A 14,909-nucleotide genomic window follows, 5' to 3' on the forward strand; every position below is an offset into this window, starting at 1 on the left:
AGGTTATTGTTTTGTTTTTTTTTTTTTTTTTTTGAAGAGAAAACTGCTAATTTTCTGCTTTCAGTTGCAATCCAAAAATTCCAGGGGAAAATCTCAGAAGGGATGGAGAGGGGTAAACTGGTACAGTTCATGGGGTTGATAGAATAACTTGGCCTACGTACCACTGTGGCTGTCCAATTTGAAAATTCAGATGACTTGCCTTTTGCTAGATTTCACAATTACAGTAGCTGAAATACTTCATGACTTTGAAAATTAGACAGTAATTCTTGAACATAAACCAGAATTTACCTGAAAGAAGGAATGATTTACATAATTAAGTTACTGCTTTATTTTATGGTAACTGCTTGTATAGTTTTTAGCTTCCAGTACTTGTAAGGGTACCAGAGTGGATTTGATTTTTTAAAAAGCAATTGGGGGGGGGTGGTGGTGGTGATGGAAAGTGTTGCTGTGTGTGTGTTTTGCAAGAACAGATCTTCCATTGATAAAGCTACTGTGCTCAATGAGAGGCTAACACCAAAGCTGTCCATTTTTTTAAAGTGATTTATTCAAGATACAGTGTCCAACAAAATCCATTTATGGTTTTATGTTGAAAGCAGCAAGTGCTTTCGGATAAAAAAAGGAATGAGTATTTTTTCCCTCTCCATTTCATTTTCAAGAATAGAAAAATTCTTCAAGGTTAATTTTTATATTTTTTAATTTCAAAACAACTTTTTGAGCAAATTAACTTACGTAAAATTAAACAAACATGGAAGCAAAACTGTTTGCAATACTTTGTTGCTTTTCTTGATGTGGTTTTGCTGTTGAGTAGACTTGAGACTATTTGGTTATTTTGCACTGTTCTCTGCCTCCTGTTTTCTCCAAAATTCACTCATTGAGCTTGAATAATCAGTGACTCACACTGCTCAAAGACTGTTGTCTTGTGCAAGCAGCTTTTTTCTTATAGATTTCCATGAAACTCAGTTTTACCTCTTTTTCTTTCTCAGTAATATACATTATGAAGTTGACAGGAACTGTACAGTTACATATAGTTTTACAATCAATAACTTAAGTAGTTAGGCATACCGACTGAGGAGGAAGTTAGGATTAAATAACAATAATTAAAAAAAAAATACCACGACTAGGAAATGAAAAAAATTTGTTACTGCATTTATGAAAATGGTAGAAATTTTTGTTGTATGTGATATGTTTTTCTTAAAGTTACTACAGTTGAATGTGAGTTACAGAAATGAGCTGTGGTGGATTGCTTTGTTTTGTTTTTTTTCCTCTTCCCTGCTAATGGGCAGGGAAGCATCAAAGTGCAGGGAGGTTCTTATTAATACATTTAGGTATAGTCTCTTTGAATAACCTGTCTTCCAGGTTTGTTAGGAATCTTATTTAGATGCACTGTTCACTATCTTTGTTAATAAACTAGTCAAATAATAGCTTCAAATCTGTAGATAAAGTTGCACTGATAGCTGAGCTGATTTAACAGTTTGACATCTTCTACCTGTGTTCCTTGCACTTCCTCATGTATCAGCTCCATTCAGAATGCTCTAAGATGCTGCAACCCACTAAGACTATGAGAATACTAGACCAGAAAAAGTTCTTTGCCATGTTATGGATCTGGATTAGTTTAGGAAAAGGTCCAACAAATACCAAAAATGGTTTCATACTGGGAGGGATCATAGGATCGTAGTTGGTGCATGGGAAGGAAGGAGGAGCTTAGGTTTTGAAGAATATCAGATTTTTCATCTCTTAGTGGAGGTGGGCTGTTAAATTGGATCAACTGTACATAATGTAGTGTTTGACAAGTGGAATTGTACAATATGTTTTTCAGGGGAAATTAGTGTCATGCCAAATGATTTTATGGCAGATTTTTCTGGGTCCATGTGATGTGTCCCCTATGCCCCCAGTCAAAACTAAATGAGTTGGTATATCCTCTTAAAGACTACAAGCATTTTCTTGTGATCTATTTCTGATACTTCTATAGAAAGGCTTGTCTTTTTTTGTTTGAATTGCAGATGCGGTAGGTACCAGAACTCGGAATATGACCTCACCAAAATCCAAGAAAGGTACAGCAACCAGAAAGAGAGTCCAGAAGTAAATAGACGGAATAATAAGTTAATCACCTCTGGGCATTTGTCAGCTACTATAGCACTGGAGGCTTTTTCTTTCCTTTTTAAATGATGAGTCCTGGAAAAACATGACTACTGTTTGTACCTGGTTTTGAAAAATAAATGTTTTATTAAAATATTTGCATAATTTATGTTAGTTAAATACTAATGCAAGATTTTCCAACTTTGAAGTGAGGATGCATTTTATTTTTTATATACAAGAATATCTTAAAGGCAAACTAAAAGTGCTTTTTTTTCTGCTTTATAATGTAGAAGTAAAGCCTTACTTAGTTGCCTTACAGGTATTTTAGAAGGAACAGCAGTACTGCATCTGATTTCTTCTGATTTTGAGTAAAGTCTTATTGGAGGTTACTTAGATGTAAACTGAGACGAAGTCTGAAATTGTAGAGACATTTCTTAAGTCTGTCTTGAATTTGACTAAAAAATGAAAACATAAGACAAAAATCTCATCATTCCATTTTAGCATGTTATAAAAAGCATTTAAACAGTTCTTTGGAGAACAGGTAATGAATTCTTTTGCATAGTATTTCTGTTTAGATAACTTTCCAATTATTCAGAGTTTCTCTGGAAAGAGAGAGACCAGGGCCCCGGGCAAAGAGAAGAACCAACAGAAACCCACTACCCATTCTCAGTGCCCCTCTTAAGTTTTTTTTTTTATATTAGTGAAAAAGCTAGAAAAGTTATAACCATTAATAACTTTGTAAAGTATCTAGTTCCAATAAAAGCTTGACTTGCTTGTGCTTCTCATAACAAAATAATAATTTACCTTTTTTTAATAGTTGAGAAGCATGTCATCTTCCGAAAACATTCTTAAAAGTACTCTCTTACTCAGTTTTGAGTCTTCAGACTTGTGAGTCAAAAAATGCAGTGTTTAATATCAGTGAGATACCATTTCTTTTCATTTAAATACTGCAAAAATATGCATAATTAGGGCATGAACATTATTCTTGTCAGGAAGAGTGCTTTATGAAGTTTAGCAAACCGAAAGGAATCCATATGAGCCAATGGGTGGTGTATTTGTGTGGATGTCAAGTGCTCTGCTTGCTTGATTGTATAAGGTCTGAGTAGCTACTGACTGAAATAAGTATGTTGTAGCATAAAATGTTGAATGAATGATGAGGCAATGTTTTGAAAACAAGGGAGTCGGTTGTTGTGAAATAAAACTGGAATAACATACTTAAAAGGTGTCATGCCTTCTCCTATCTGTTCTGACTGCTGTGCAGACTCATTTTCCTGGGTATTTGCAAAGTGTGACTGATGACTGTAAGCTTGGCATTCTCTTTGTTTCAGATGTAAAAATAGGACTGCTAAAGCCTCTGTTGTATTTGACTCCTCAAATCAAACCATCATTTTAATGATTTCATTTAATCATTCTGTTCAAACAGTATGTTGCACTATTCGGAAGAGCTGTTGTCAGGAAAGCATACTATATTCTCTTGCTTGTCTTGCATACTCAAAGTTAGTGTCGTTCTTTTGTACTTCAGTTGTTGGACATTTTAATTTTTTTAGTAACTTGCTTACTTTCTTTACTTTCCAAGTTTTCAAGAACTCTTCTTTCTTTTGACACTACCAAATCCAAATGCAACAAACATTTATGTATTTAAAAAGAATGTTTTAATGTGTAGATTTCTTAAGCCACTCCTACCTCTTCCCACCCCAAAACTATCCTTTGTACTGACTGGGTTTCTGTGAAGAAAAAAGGTGCTTTCCATTCCAGCTGAATGTTGTTTTGGGTCTTGTTACTGCACACAGGAGACTGCAAAGCTACAGTTTTCATGGGCAAAAATGCCTTTGGCTTGCTGCGGACTGCACTGATGTTTGAAGTTTGGGACAATCAGGATGATTCAAGTGGATGGCTGTGATAATACCTGCAGTACTGCTGTATGTATTACACAGTCTGTGCTTGCACTCATATATGTGTTTGCTATTTTGCAAAACAGTGATGGGGAAATTCACCACTTTCTAAGAGGCAGAGGGTGTAGTAGAATTTTGTTGACATCCCTGCTTGAAAGTAAAGCCCCTAACACAAAAGAAGCAAGCTGCCTTTAGACTGCATTTACTGCTCTTGATGACTCCAGTTGTGTGTAAATATTAGAAAACAGCAGGATCCTGCATTCCAAGAATCACTTGAGCAGTGCCATGAAGACAAGTGTCCTTACTGGTATTGTAGTCATACTCCCAAGATCTCCTGCTGTTTCTAATCTGTGCGCACAGCCGTGAAAAAACTGGACTGACATTTACAGGCACAGCAGGGAAACACTTGAGTAGGGAATGTTAAAGATTCTGCTACCTATGTTTCAAAGTGGCCACCATATATGATAAATCTTCGCAGGAGAACTAGTCGGCACTTAAGCTGATGGTGTAATGAGGATATTGATAATGAAGCACAGAATGCTTCTTTAGTACTTGAACATTTTGCAGACAGATTGTTTATAATTTTTTCCCCTAATCTAAAATATCTAGAGAGAGAACCAAATTCAGGATGGGTATAAGATGTTTTTTAAATGGTGCCGATTTGATATTTTTAGCAATAATATTTCCCAGTCACTTAACATAAAATAATATAATTCCTGCTATCTGTTGCAACTAGCATTAGGAAGGGGGTCAGCTGCTTTCTTGAATAGTTTGACAGACTTTTCTCACTGTTTTGTCCCAGTGAGCTGCCAGATTTGGGATGCCATAATACCAGTAATGCAATTAGGTTTTCTGTACGTTGTCTGGTTGACTTCTCAGTTAAGAGTTTCTTTCCCTTTGGGAATAAGACTAGACAGACTGTCATTTGCTATTACTAATTCTGCTTAGCATTATCACTGGAGCTTTTTTGTAATTAGCTATCTTAGTTGGCTCTTAAATTTTAATAGCCAATTGAAGCTACATTTTAGCCAAGTTCCATATCTAAACTGCATTCAGTCCATTAACAAAGTTGGTTAAAAGGCTATTAAAACAAAAGCCAATATATGCTGGTTAGCACTTAGATGTTTGCAGCAGTAGCAGTACCAGCCTCCAATTAATATTCTCGAGAAATGGCACTTCCTTCTGGCAAAGGAAATACACAAAGAATGACCAAAGTTTGTTTGGGGAACAAAGGCAGATTATACAGAATACTTCAGGGGAAAAAAAAACAACACTACAAAAGCAAAAAGTGAAGTGTATTTGCTGGAAGAAGGTGGGAGAGATGGGGGGTGCAGAAGGGGGCAGTTAATAGTTCACAGATTTGACAGGTTCTGGAAAAGCCAAATAAATGAAGTGATGTTTTTCTGCATTTCAGCTGATCAAAATTATTAGCAAAACCATCTGAAGCACCTTCTGGTAGAATTGTCATCTTGCTGAGTTTAGTTTGTAAAACATCCTGCCAGACATTAAAAAAACTGTAAGCATGCCAGCACATAGGCTCAGAACACCGCTTCTCTAATTGATAGACCCTATAATTTTCTTTTTTACTGAAGACCATGGCTGGATACTTCAGCCTCCCGAGTACTTTAACATAGCATCAGTCTGAAGTTTTTATCCCTGATAGCATTTGTTAAAATTAGATTTTTTTTTTCTCTTTTCTTTCTTAAGGTAGACAGGAGATTAACAGCCTTTGGACCATCCTGTGACAAATAATGGCTTTCTCAGACTTTTCTGCTTTAAAGGAAAAAAAAAATAAATCTTTACTGTTGTAAAGACATCAAATACTGCTGCAGTTTTAATAGAAAGCCTACCAGTTGCTGATGGTTTGCAGTGCCCTTTATGGCTGATGATAGGTTAGTATCAGTAGCTTTATTATAGGACATGTGAAGGAAACCCCAGATTATGTCTGAATAACCAGTGTATGTACGCTTTTAACATCGTATATACTGGGACATCTAAGAGTTTTCACAGTGGACCAGTTCCATTGTTAAACAAGACATAGAGCTGGTGCTCACTGAACATGAGTCAGATCCCACTGCTTGTAGCTGCACTGCAATTTCAAACTGATTGTAAAAACTTTGTGGTGGTTAGTGTAAGTCCCTTCACCTCCTGTCCTGTTGTGGGGTGCTGGGCTCTTTGCAATGATGCAGTACTCAAAGGGAGAAGGAAACTTTTTGTTCTCTGAGGACATATTTTCATGATGTCCTTTTCTTATGGGCAGGGAGAAAGGAGGTGTGGTAAGATCAACGTCTTTGGAAATTCTTACAGTTCTAGTTGGGATCTCAGTGATAGCCTTATGCAGCTGTGTGCTAACTCGCATGCATTTCAGTTCTCTTCCCTTGTATTTTCAAGATTAAGAAGCTGAAGATTTAGAAGCGTGATTCCATGAATTCTTTGCCGCTTCATTTTAGGCCTTCTTTTTCTCTGTGGATGTTATCTGTATAGAAACAGTTGTGGGTTGTATATTTCTTTTTTTTTTTTTGCAGGGGGAGATACTCAGTTTTTGTGGTGTGGTTTTTTTTGTGTTTTTTTTTTTTTTTTGTTGTTGATTTTTTTTTTTGTGTATGTGTTACTATTTCTTTTTTATTTTTTCTTTTCTCCCGAAGGGATATATAAAAGGGAATATACTGTTTCTGTGATCTGAGTTTTGCCTGGATGCAGAATGAGCCAGACAACTTAGAAAAATGCAACAGGTCTAATTGGATGCTGCTAGTTTTCTCTACAGTGACATGCCATATTTTTAAATATGGAATCACCAGCAGTATTGCACTTCTTTCTTGTTGTCTGTTTCATCTTATCCCAGCCAAAACCTGCCTTTTCAGGCTGGACCATATCCTGCCCATGTAGGCTTCTATGCCAGATTTTAATGCCTTTGCATTTAGGTATATCACTTAAAAATACCTGATGTATTTTTAAATGGACCTCAAGTTCTATAACTGCCTAAGCTGCTGACAAGTGAATCCTGACAGCTTTTTCTTCACCACTGTGCGTACTGCAACAAGCCAAAATTGAGGTTTTGCATTTTCTCAGGGATACCCCAAAGGGTAAAAGTGTTGTGGAGAAACTGTCATTTAATGAGAGAAAGGTTATGTCCCATATTTCTACCCCTTGTCTTGGAAGGTCAGCTTTCCAGCCCTTCAGACCTTAGCTGCTGTGATGGGTGTTCATAAGTATACTTGAAAGAAAAGTGATGAGAACACAGTGAGACAGCTGTGAAGTACAGTAGAAGTGAAAACAAAACATACATTTTCATGAACTTTCCTGAACTAATTCCTTTTGCCAGACGGCTCCAAACAGGAGGAAGCTGGCACAGTTGTAACCTGCATCTGCAGCTTCTGGAGAAGAAAAATGCTTCCTTGGCAAATGGAGCAAGAAACCTAGAAAATTAAGGATTAATATGTTCATTTATACAGAAGCAGTGAGAACACAATAACATGAAATACAACCAAGGAGGGTGCATTTAGAAGACAAAAGAGCCCTGGAAGGGAAGGTACTTAGCTTTGTTCAGAATGCAAACTATAACATGCAGTTCTGGGAATTGGTGAATTGCACAGCTGAATGTTAAAAGAAATTACTTCATACCACAAGAAATACACTATCTGTGCCTTGAAAACCTGAAGGTACTTTCCTTTTCTGCCAGGAGAAGAGTAGAAAACTGGATCAACTTGAAAGTAAGTAACCCTCAACTAATTTTATCTATCTGCTGCTAAACCAGAACAAAACAGTTTTACTAATAAACTGAATTCCTTTCTGAAAACATACATCTATATATATATAAAAAAAAACCTTTATTCTTGCATCCTCACTAATCTCTCATTATGGAGCTGTTTCCTTTGGAATGGTGAGGGGTGGATCTGTGCTAGCAAGCGTGTAATTCCTGACTCACTTCTGATAATGCTTGGCGATGGCCATAGTGGAAGGTGTACAGTAAACAGCATCATATTTAGAAGACAGTAGAGTGCTGAAAATATCTGGAAATGGTCTAACAATTATTTCCTTCTGTCATTGACAGCTGATCATCAGTAATTTATAGACTGACTTTTCTAAGATGGTAGTGATCAAAATATTATTTGAAGCCAGTAAGAGCTGTAGGTATCCAGTATCTGAAAATCAAGTTTATGTTCCTCTAAAAATGTAGCCCTTGCCCACAAGGAAGACAGTTTTTCTGGCTATTTAGCACACTGCTGAATTATTCTTTAAGAGTACTGATGGAAGCAAAATTGCAGAAGAGGAATGAGTAATTCTTAACTGAAATTACACACTGCAACACAGTAACTGTTAAGCTAGCCCATAGAACTTATGCCTGAACTTGACATTCCCTGATTAACCAAGAGTACAGTGATGGGGGTAATGAGGAACTGCAGGAGTGAGAAACAAATGTTTTGAAATGTATTCTGGTTTTGCTGTGTTCTTCACAGTTTTTGCATGTTGGCTTTGTTCTAAACTCTTTCAAGAGGTGGTTGTTTTCTTATCCATCTGCATAGTACCCAGTGCCCTAGAATGTGAGATGTTGAGTACCTATGGTAAAATGAATTCTTTTCTTAGCTACTTTGCTTACTTCATGTCAATATGCTTCTTCCTTCTGCCTTCCAAGTGAATTCTTGGGTTATTCCAGCAAGTACATTAGGTTTATTAGACTAATTGTTTAGCCTTATTAGGCTAATTATTAGCCTTATTGAAATTTACATTGCCCTGAAAAGTACTGAAAATGAGGGGAGTAATAGCAGACCTGAAACACTAGCAGGCATTGGAGCAGGCCAGGGCACAACAGACCGTTGTGCTTACAGCTAAGGAAACACATTGTTGCTCTGGACAGGCTCTCTGCTTCTTGCTTAGGGTGGAAGATTCAAGGTGTGGTCCTTTCCTACACCAGCAGTTGGCTTGCTGCTTCCTTTTCATCATATCTGAGTGGCAAAAGCAAAACAGAGCCATCCACCTCGGGTATTTCCTTCATCTATCTCTTTCAGTCCTATTGAATCTGATTTCGTCCCCCTTTAAGTGCAGGCAATCTTAATTGCTATTTGATGCACTGTTCTGATCAGAGCTGTGCTTGCAATGTTAAAATCCCTGGGACCAGAAATATGAGTCCTACATGGTTACTGGGGGATCCACTAATTCACAGCGGGTCAGTTGGGTTTCACAGCTTGGCAGGGACTGTGATATTACAAGGAGCTTTAAAGGGGACACAAATAGTGGAGGAGGCTTTGCTCTCTGCTCTCCTCTAAATTCTCTCCTTTTATTCCTCTTTTCCACCATAGCATCTCCTCAGATTACAAGATGTATAGACATTGTTCTCCCCCTTCCATCCATTTTCCCTCTACTTCTCCCCTGCAGACACATCTGCATGTGACTCGTTGGAAAAGCCTATGGTTCACTGTTTCCACAGTATCATGTTGCCTTCAAAAATCCTATTAGCTTTTCTGAAAGATGGGAATGAAAAAAAATTGTACCAATGAAGTGACTTTTCTGGAAAATGGTTTCATCCAGATGTATGATGTTCAACCACCAGAGTATTCCTTTACTTTGTAATGCATAATAGTTTTCATGTATACATATTGTCTTGGTATGGTTTCTCAGGAGTTTCTGAGTTTCTTAATGTATTAATGATCCCCAAGGGAGAAACAGCATAGATTATAAACCCCTTATTATCTCATGAGTTCTCAAGTACCTAGATTAGAAGACAGACAAAGATTTTTGTAGATCATGTTGCATTCCACTGGGAGCTTTTTTACTGTGGAAACCTGCCTGAATGCATGGATAGCCCATGTAGGTCAGCAGCAAGCAATGGAAAATGTCCAACTTCTTAAAACTGAAAGTTTTATTTCTAACTGCAAAGAATTCTTTAGAAAAGTACCAGGGGATATTACCTGCCTAACAGTTGATCAGTCTAGTAGAACACCAGCCAAACAGGCATCTGAATCTCTGGTGACAAAGGGACTTGCATAATTTTCTGTTGTAAGAATGACTCCTGTTCATAAAGTGGGGCTTTAACTGTGAAACTACATTCATCAAATAGATTGTTCATAAAGAAAACAGTGAATGTCTACTACGATATTTCCATACGTTTGTTGCCTTTGTCACAACCTGAAGAAGATATCTTTGTCTGAGCTTGTAAATTTCAAACTCTGTCTTACTAAGTGCATTCCAGTTACAGGCAAGAACACACCTGCCGTTGTATCACAAGCAGTGACATGTTTCTAGTATATGGTCTGCTGGCAAGTTACTTAAGCCATCAGACCACAAAAAAACTATCAGATTTGCATGTCTACATGCCTGATAGCAGAATTTATAGGCACTGCCATCTAGTTATGCTTGTACCAGCTATGGTGCAGATATGACCTGTTCTCCTTCAGTTCCAGGTGGCTTTCCAGTGTCTGAAGAAGACATTCATCAAGATAAAGAGTAGGGAACATCTGATGGATGGATGGGGAAGAGGGATTTCAGGATATCTGCTGCACAGACACTTGTCTCCAGGAAGTCACAACTCCCAGCAATTCCATATATGCTTGCTAATCATCAACTTTGATACTACTTTACTACCCAGTTTACTGTCACCAGCGCTATTGTAGGATGCAAGAGAAACTTTTTCAGTCCTGTCAGAAGTTCTTCCAGGTCTTATTACAGAATTTGGATTTCATGCTTTGTGCTTCTCTGGAGAAATCAATGAAACATACGTGACCATTGCCAAGTTTTTTACATTAGATTTTAGTGGTAGATTAATCCTGACAATGAAGCACCATCAAGGGAGAATTTTCTAGCCTTTCCAACAGGAAGGTTGGAAAGAATTAGTGAATTTCTGAATGGAGCACTTCCTTCCTCTCCAGAAGCCTGGGTTGGGTTTTTGGCTTTGGTGTTTTGGGTATTTTTTGGTGTGTGTGTGGTTTTTTTTTTTTTTTTTTTTTTGTTTTTTTTTTGTTTTTTTTTTTTTTTTTTTTTTTTTTTTTTTTTTTGTTTTTTTTTTTTTGTTTGAATGGTTTGGGTTTTTTTGTTGTTTTCTGGTTGGTTGGTTGGATTTTTTTGTTTTTTCTTTGTGGAGTATCAGCCCAGTCAAAAAACTGAAAGAAAAAAAAAGATGGAGGAATAAAACTTTGATGTATCTTTGATCATTCAGACTCAGCAGAAACTCAGGGTAAATCATTGCTGCTTCTTTCTGTTTTCAGAACAAGGTTTTTGAGAGCAGTCAAGTTCAGCAATTACTATTTTGAAAATTTAAACAGATCACTAAAATGCATTCATCTTTTCACTTCGTCCTCATCAAAGTATTTGATTACCATTTGATGGCTGGAAGACATCACAGTAAGAACCCTTTGCCTCTCACTATGTATCCTTTGCAAAGAAGGAAGCTGAGTTCAAGACCTGCCCCAGAATTCATGCCTACTTTCTACCTCCTTTTGAGTGGCTGAGGGGTGTTAAGAGTTGTACATAGCTTACAGAGGGCATACACATAAGTGATACCAAATGGAATTGAACTATTTCTGAAATGTTTGAGAGTACCCCTGATGCGGAGCACAGTTCTTTTCAGAATTAGGGCATACTATTCTTATGCAGTTCTTTGCTGTGGCAAAAATGGACAAATCAGTGGATTAATTATGTAAAACTTGTATTTAGTTTTGCTTCATGTTAATGATGAGGATAGCATGTGTAGAAACTTATTTTTACAGTCAGGATTTGTTACAGTTGGTGTATTTGACCAATGTTAAGATTCAGTCTACTCTCTAGCTGACTTTTGTGTCCTTATCAACAATCCTGACATTTTATTGATGAGATATAAATACAAACAGGAAGACTCTACAATCTCAAACTCAGAAAGAGAGCTTTTTATTAAGGCTTTTCCTCCCCTTAAGCTGTTCTGTTGTCCCTAACACCACAAAACATAAGCAAGCACTAGAAGAGAAGAATTAATCAACAGCAAACCAAATGATATAAAGAGAGACATTATTTTTCATCTGTCCTTTTTAGAAGGGTAATTGAAAGCGACAGGAGTCAACTAAATTTAGTACACTAAAACAATGTACAGTACTGTGAGTTCCTCAACATAATGGATCAAATATAGTTCTTTAAATCCTTCCCATTGCAAATCAAGGAGAGAGAATAAAAAGAGGCTTTATTTTCAGAGTTGTTATTCAGTTAACTGTAAAATAATTTCCAAAGATAAAAAGATGTCCTTAATGCTTTACACTGTGTGGATTCAGGTTGGAATTTTTTTGTTCTGCAGAAAGTTTTAATCAGTAGAATCTCTTTCCTTCCTTGTTCAGGCATTTAAATCCCACATTCAGACCTGTCAAGTCTTATACTTGGAGAATGAGACTCATTCAGTTGATTCCTGTCTCACATGTTTCTATAGATAGGCTAGATATCACTCAAGAGAGTAGATTCACATTACAACTAAGCCAATCTAACAGGTACAAGGGGTCAGTAGCACAGTCCTGTTTCCTTTTGCTGCTCCTTAGTTATGTGTTCCTACCGGCTTTGCTGTGCCAGTATTTTTGCTCATTCGAGCCTGCTGTGAGCTAACTAAACGCAGAGTGTACAACCCTTTTGTTAAAACAAGGGTGGTTTTTTTCTTTGTTTTCAGAAGGAAATTTTAAATTTCATTTTTGTCTAAGAAATATTTTTTTTTTTCATGGCCTGTAATACTTTAATGTCATCTGTCACTGAGCTGTGTGTAAATAATTCAGGTACTATGCAAAAGTAGTTTTTGAGCAGCTCTGAACACCTGTCCTGACATAAGATCAGTGTCCTATGCTCCTTACTCAGAAATTCCCTTCTGTATTCAAACAGTAGAGAATTAGCCAAGTGTCCGATCAAGCTGCATCATTGTACCTCATCATTGATATTTTCCTGTTGAAAGATAGATACACATAACAAGTTGCATGTGAAAGTCAATTACGGAAAACAGTCTTTTGCAGGCCAAAAGAAATTAAAAACCTATATATAATTTTCCAGCATTCTTCTAGGAGTGGAGCCTCAAGCAATGCCAGGCATTGTCACGCTCAGCCTGGCACTTGCATTTTGCTCTTCCTGTGACCAATTAAGCAGTTCACAATGTTAACTCTAGAATGCCCATTTCAGGCTATTAAGTTTGCAATCAAACGAAGTGTTGGGTTGGAATACAGTGAACTGATTTGGAATAATTTCCAGGGCTGTCAAGATGCACAGGCTAGCCCTATGACTCCAAGAGACATGCAGTGAAAGATGAATGATTGGAAGGGACAAGTGGGAGCAAATTTGCTCCTAGGCTACCGGTATGCGTTCTTGTATTATAATAAAACTATGCTTATACAACAAGTGGATTTGATTTTTCATGAAATGGATTACCAGTAAGTCTATGAGGTGGTCATGGCATTATCTTTCACTATAACACTGAAAGGAAACAAAATACACTTCCCTTCAAGCAAAAGCAGGAAAATCCCCATGGAAGTGTTTTTGTATTGAAAGGATAATGAAAGCCTCCAAAATTTTAGGCCTTCACCTGGTATGTGACGACTTGCATGTCTGAAGCTTTGTTTGTAATAATTATGAAGGGAAGACATTCTTCCCACAAGAATACTACCTATTTGAGAGAAAGAGAAATTACAAAGAATGCGGAGTGTAAAATCAGTCTTGATGTTTTAAATGGTATTGACTAGGGATTCTAAAGATTTCCATGGGCTGCTTGCTAAAGTGGAAAGAGACAATAGAGAATTTTCTACATGTTGGCTTTGCAGAAACATCTTCTATACTTGATTGTTTTATTGAGTGTAGCAACAGAGTATACAAAACATTTGGGATCAATAATGGTTTTGTACATCTTTCTTCCAATGATCCCAAGCTATTCTTACAAGCATTGAGTCTTACAGCCTCAGTAGGAGGAGCTCACCTAGGAACTAAGTACCCTCCTCATTTTAAAGACGGGGAAACAGGACCGGAAACATTGTTCATCTTGCTCGGTATCACATGCTAAGTCAGGTGCTAAAATGCATATAAAATCCCCAGCCAGCACATGGTATTTCACCTCCGGGTCCTTCATACAAGTCCTGAGAAGTGTTTATTCTTGATTCATTGTCCAACTAAATTGTTTAAGTACAATGTTAATGTCCTGTCCAATGTGGACAGGACATTAACAAGAGTAAAACAGCCTCAGTCCATTCAGTCTCGTCTGAGGAGCTGTCTGTAGTGGAAGTTACACAGGCTCCTCTCTGAACTCTTTATCTGCACAAATGAGGAGTAGTATGGGTATGCCCTGGATTATTTCTCTTGGTCAGTTGCTTTTAAATACAAGGGATTGCACTGAACTCATCATCTGGCCTTTCCTGGGCTGGGAATTACATTAATCGCCTTAAGATGGGAAGTATATGTGCTGCACCAACCAAGCATTCACGTGGCTGCCAACTGATTATCCAAGCTGATGTAACAGTTAAAATATAATTAGCTGGGCAGACATGAAATGGTTGACTGACTAGGTTGTGTCGTCATCTTAATTATAATGCTAGGATTCCACTGGTGTTACAGAGGGCAGAAGCTGGCACATTTCTGCCCCTTTATCTGAAGGAAACTTTGTAATGCTTATAGCAGGGTGGTGGGACTGAGCATGCTGCTGGGTTCAGTGTCTGTCTCTGTGGCTGAGACAGGGTTTGTTTTGGAGCCTTTCTTATCTCTCCTTAAGAAAAATAGAAAACTCATGGCCTGCTGCTTAGAAGTTCTTTGCAATTCATAGACAAAGAACCTTATGCAAAAGCAAATTCTGGTTGCTTGATTAATTGCAACAATCTCCTCCATTACATTTCTGAAACCTTCCACTTTGTAAAGTAGGGACATTGAACTGGTATGAATTTTCTTTTTGTTTGAGGATCTGGTATTTTCAAAATGATAGCTATTATTTTATAGGAAGCTGCTGGTACATCAGTAGTAGAATACAAGTAC

The 14,909-nt window shown here is 37.3% G+C and overlaps 1 protein-coding gene across 3 annotated transcripts in view; it reads left to right on the forward strand.

Annotated features, from left to right (window-relative positions):
• The window catches only part of VRK1 (VRK serine/threonine kinase 1), a 342,112-nt gene that overhangs the window by 33,210 nt on the left and 293,993 nt on the right, over positions 1 to 14,909 (forward strand). For 2 of the 3 annotated variants that reach the window (XM_062627868.1, XM_062627869.1), the window contains exon 13: positions 2,001 to 3,297. The exons of the other annotated variant lie outside the window; for it this stretch is intronic. In XM_062627868.1, the coding sequence (XP_062483852.1) occupies positions 2,001 to 2,083 (83 nt within the window). In that variant the 3' untranslated portion in view covers positions 2,084 to 3,297. Of the gene's footprint in view, positions 1 to 2,000; positions 3,298 to 14,909 lie in introns of those variants that run through there. 3 annotated transcript variants of the gene reach the window in all.

The sequence above is a fragment of the Pezoporus occidentalis genome, unplaced genomic scaffold (assembly GCF_034315485.1).
Source record: "Pezoporus occidentalis ecotype Australia unplaced genomic scaffold, CSIRO_AGI_Poc_V1 ctg31, whole genome shotgun sequence".
NCBI lineage: Eukaryota > Metazoa > Chordata > Aves > Psittaciformes > Psittacidae > Pezoporus > Pezoporus occidentalis.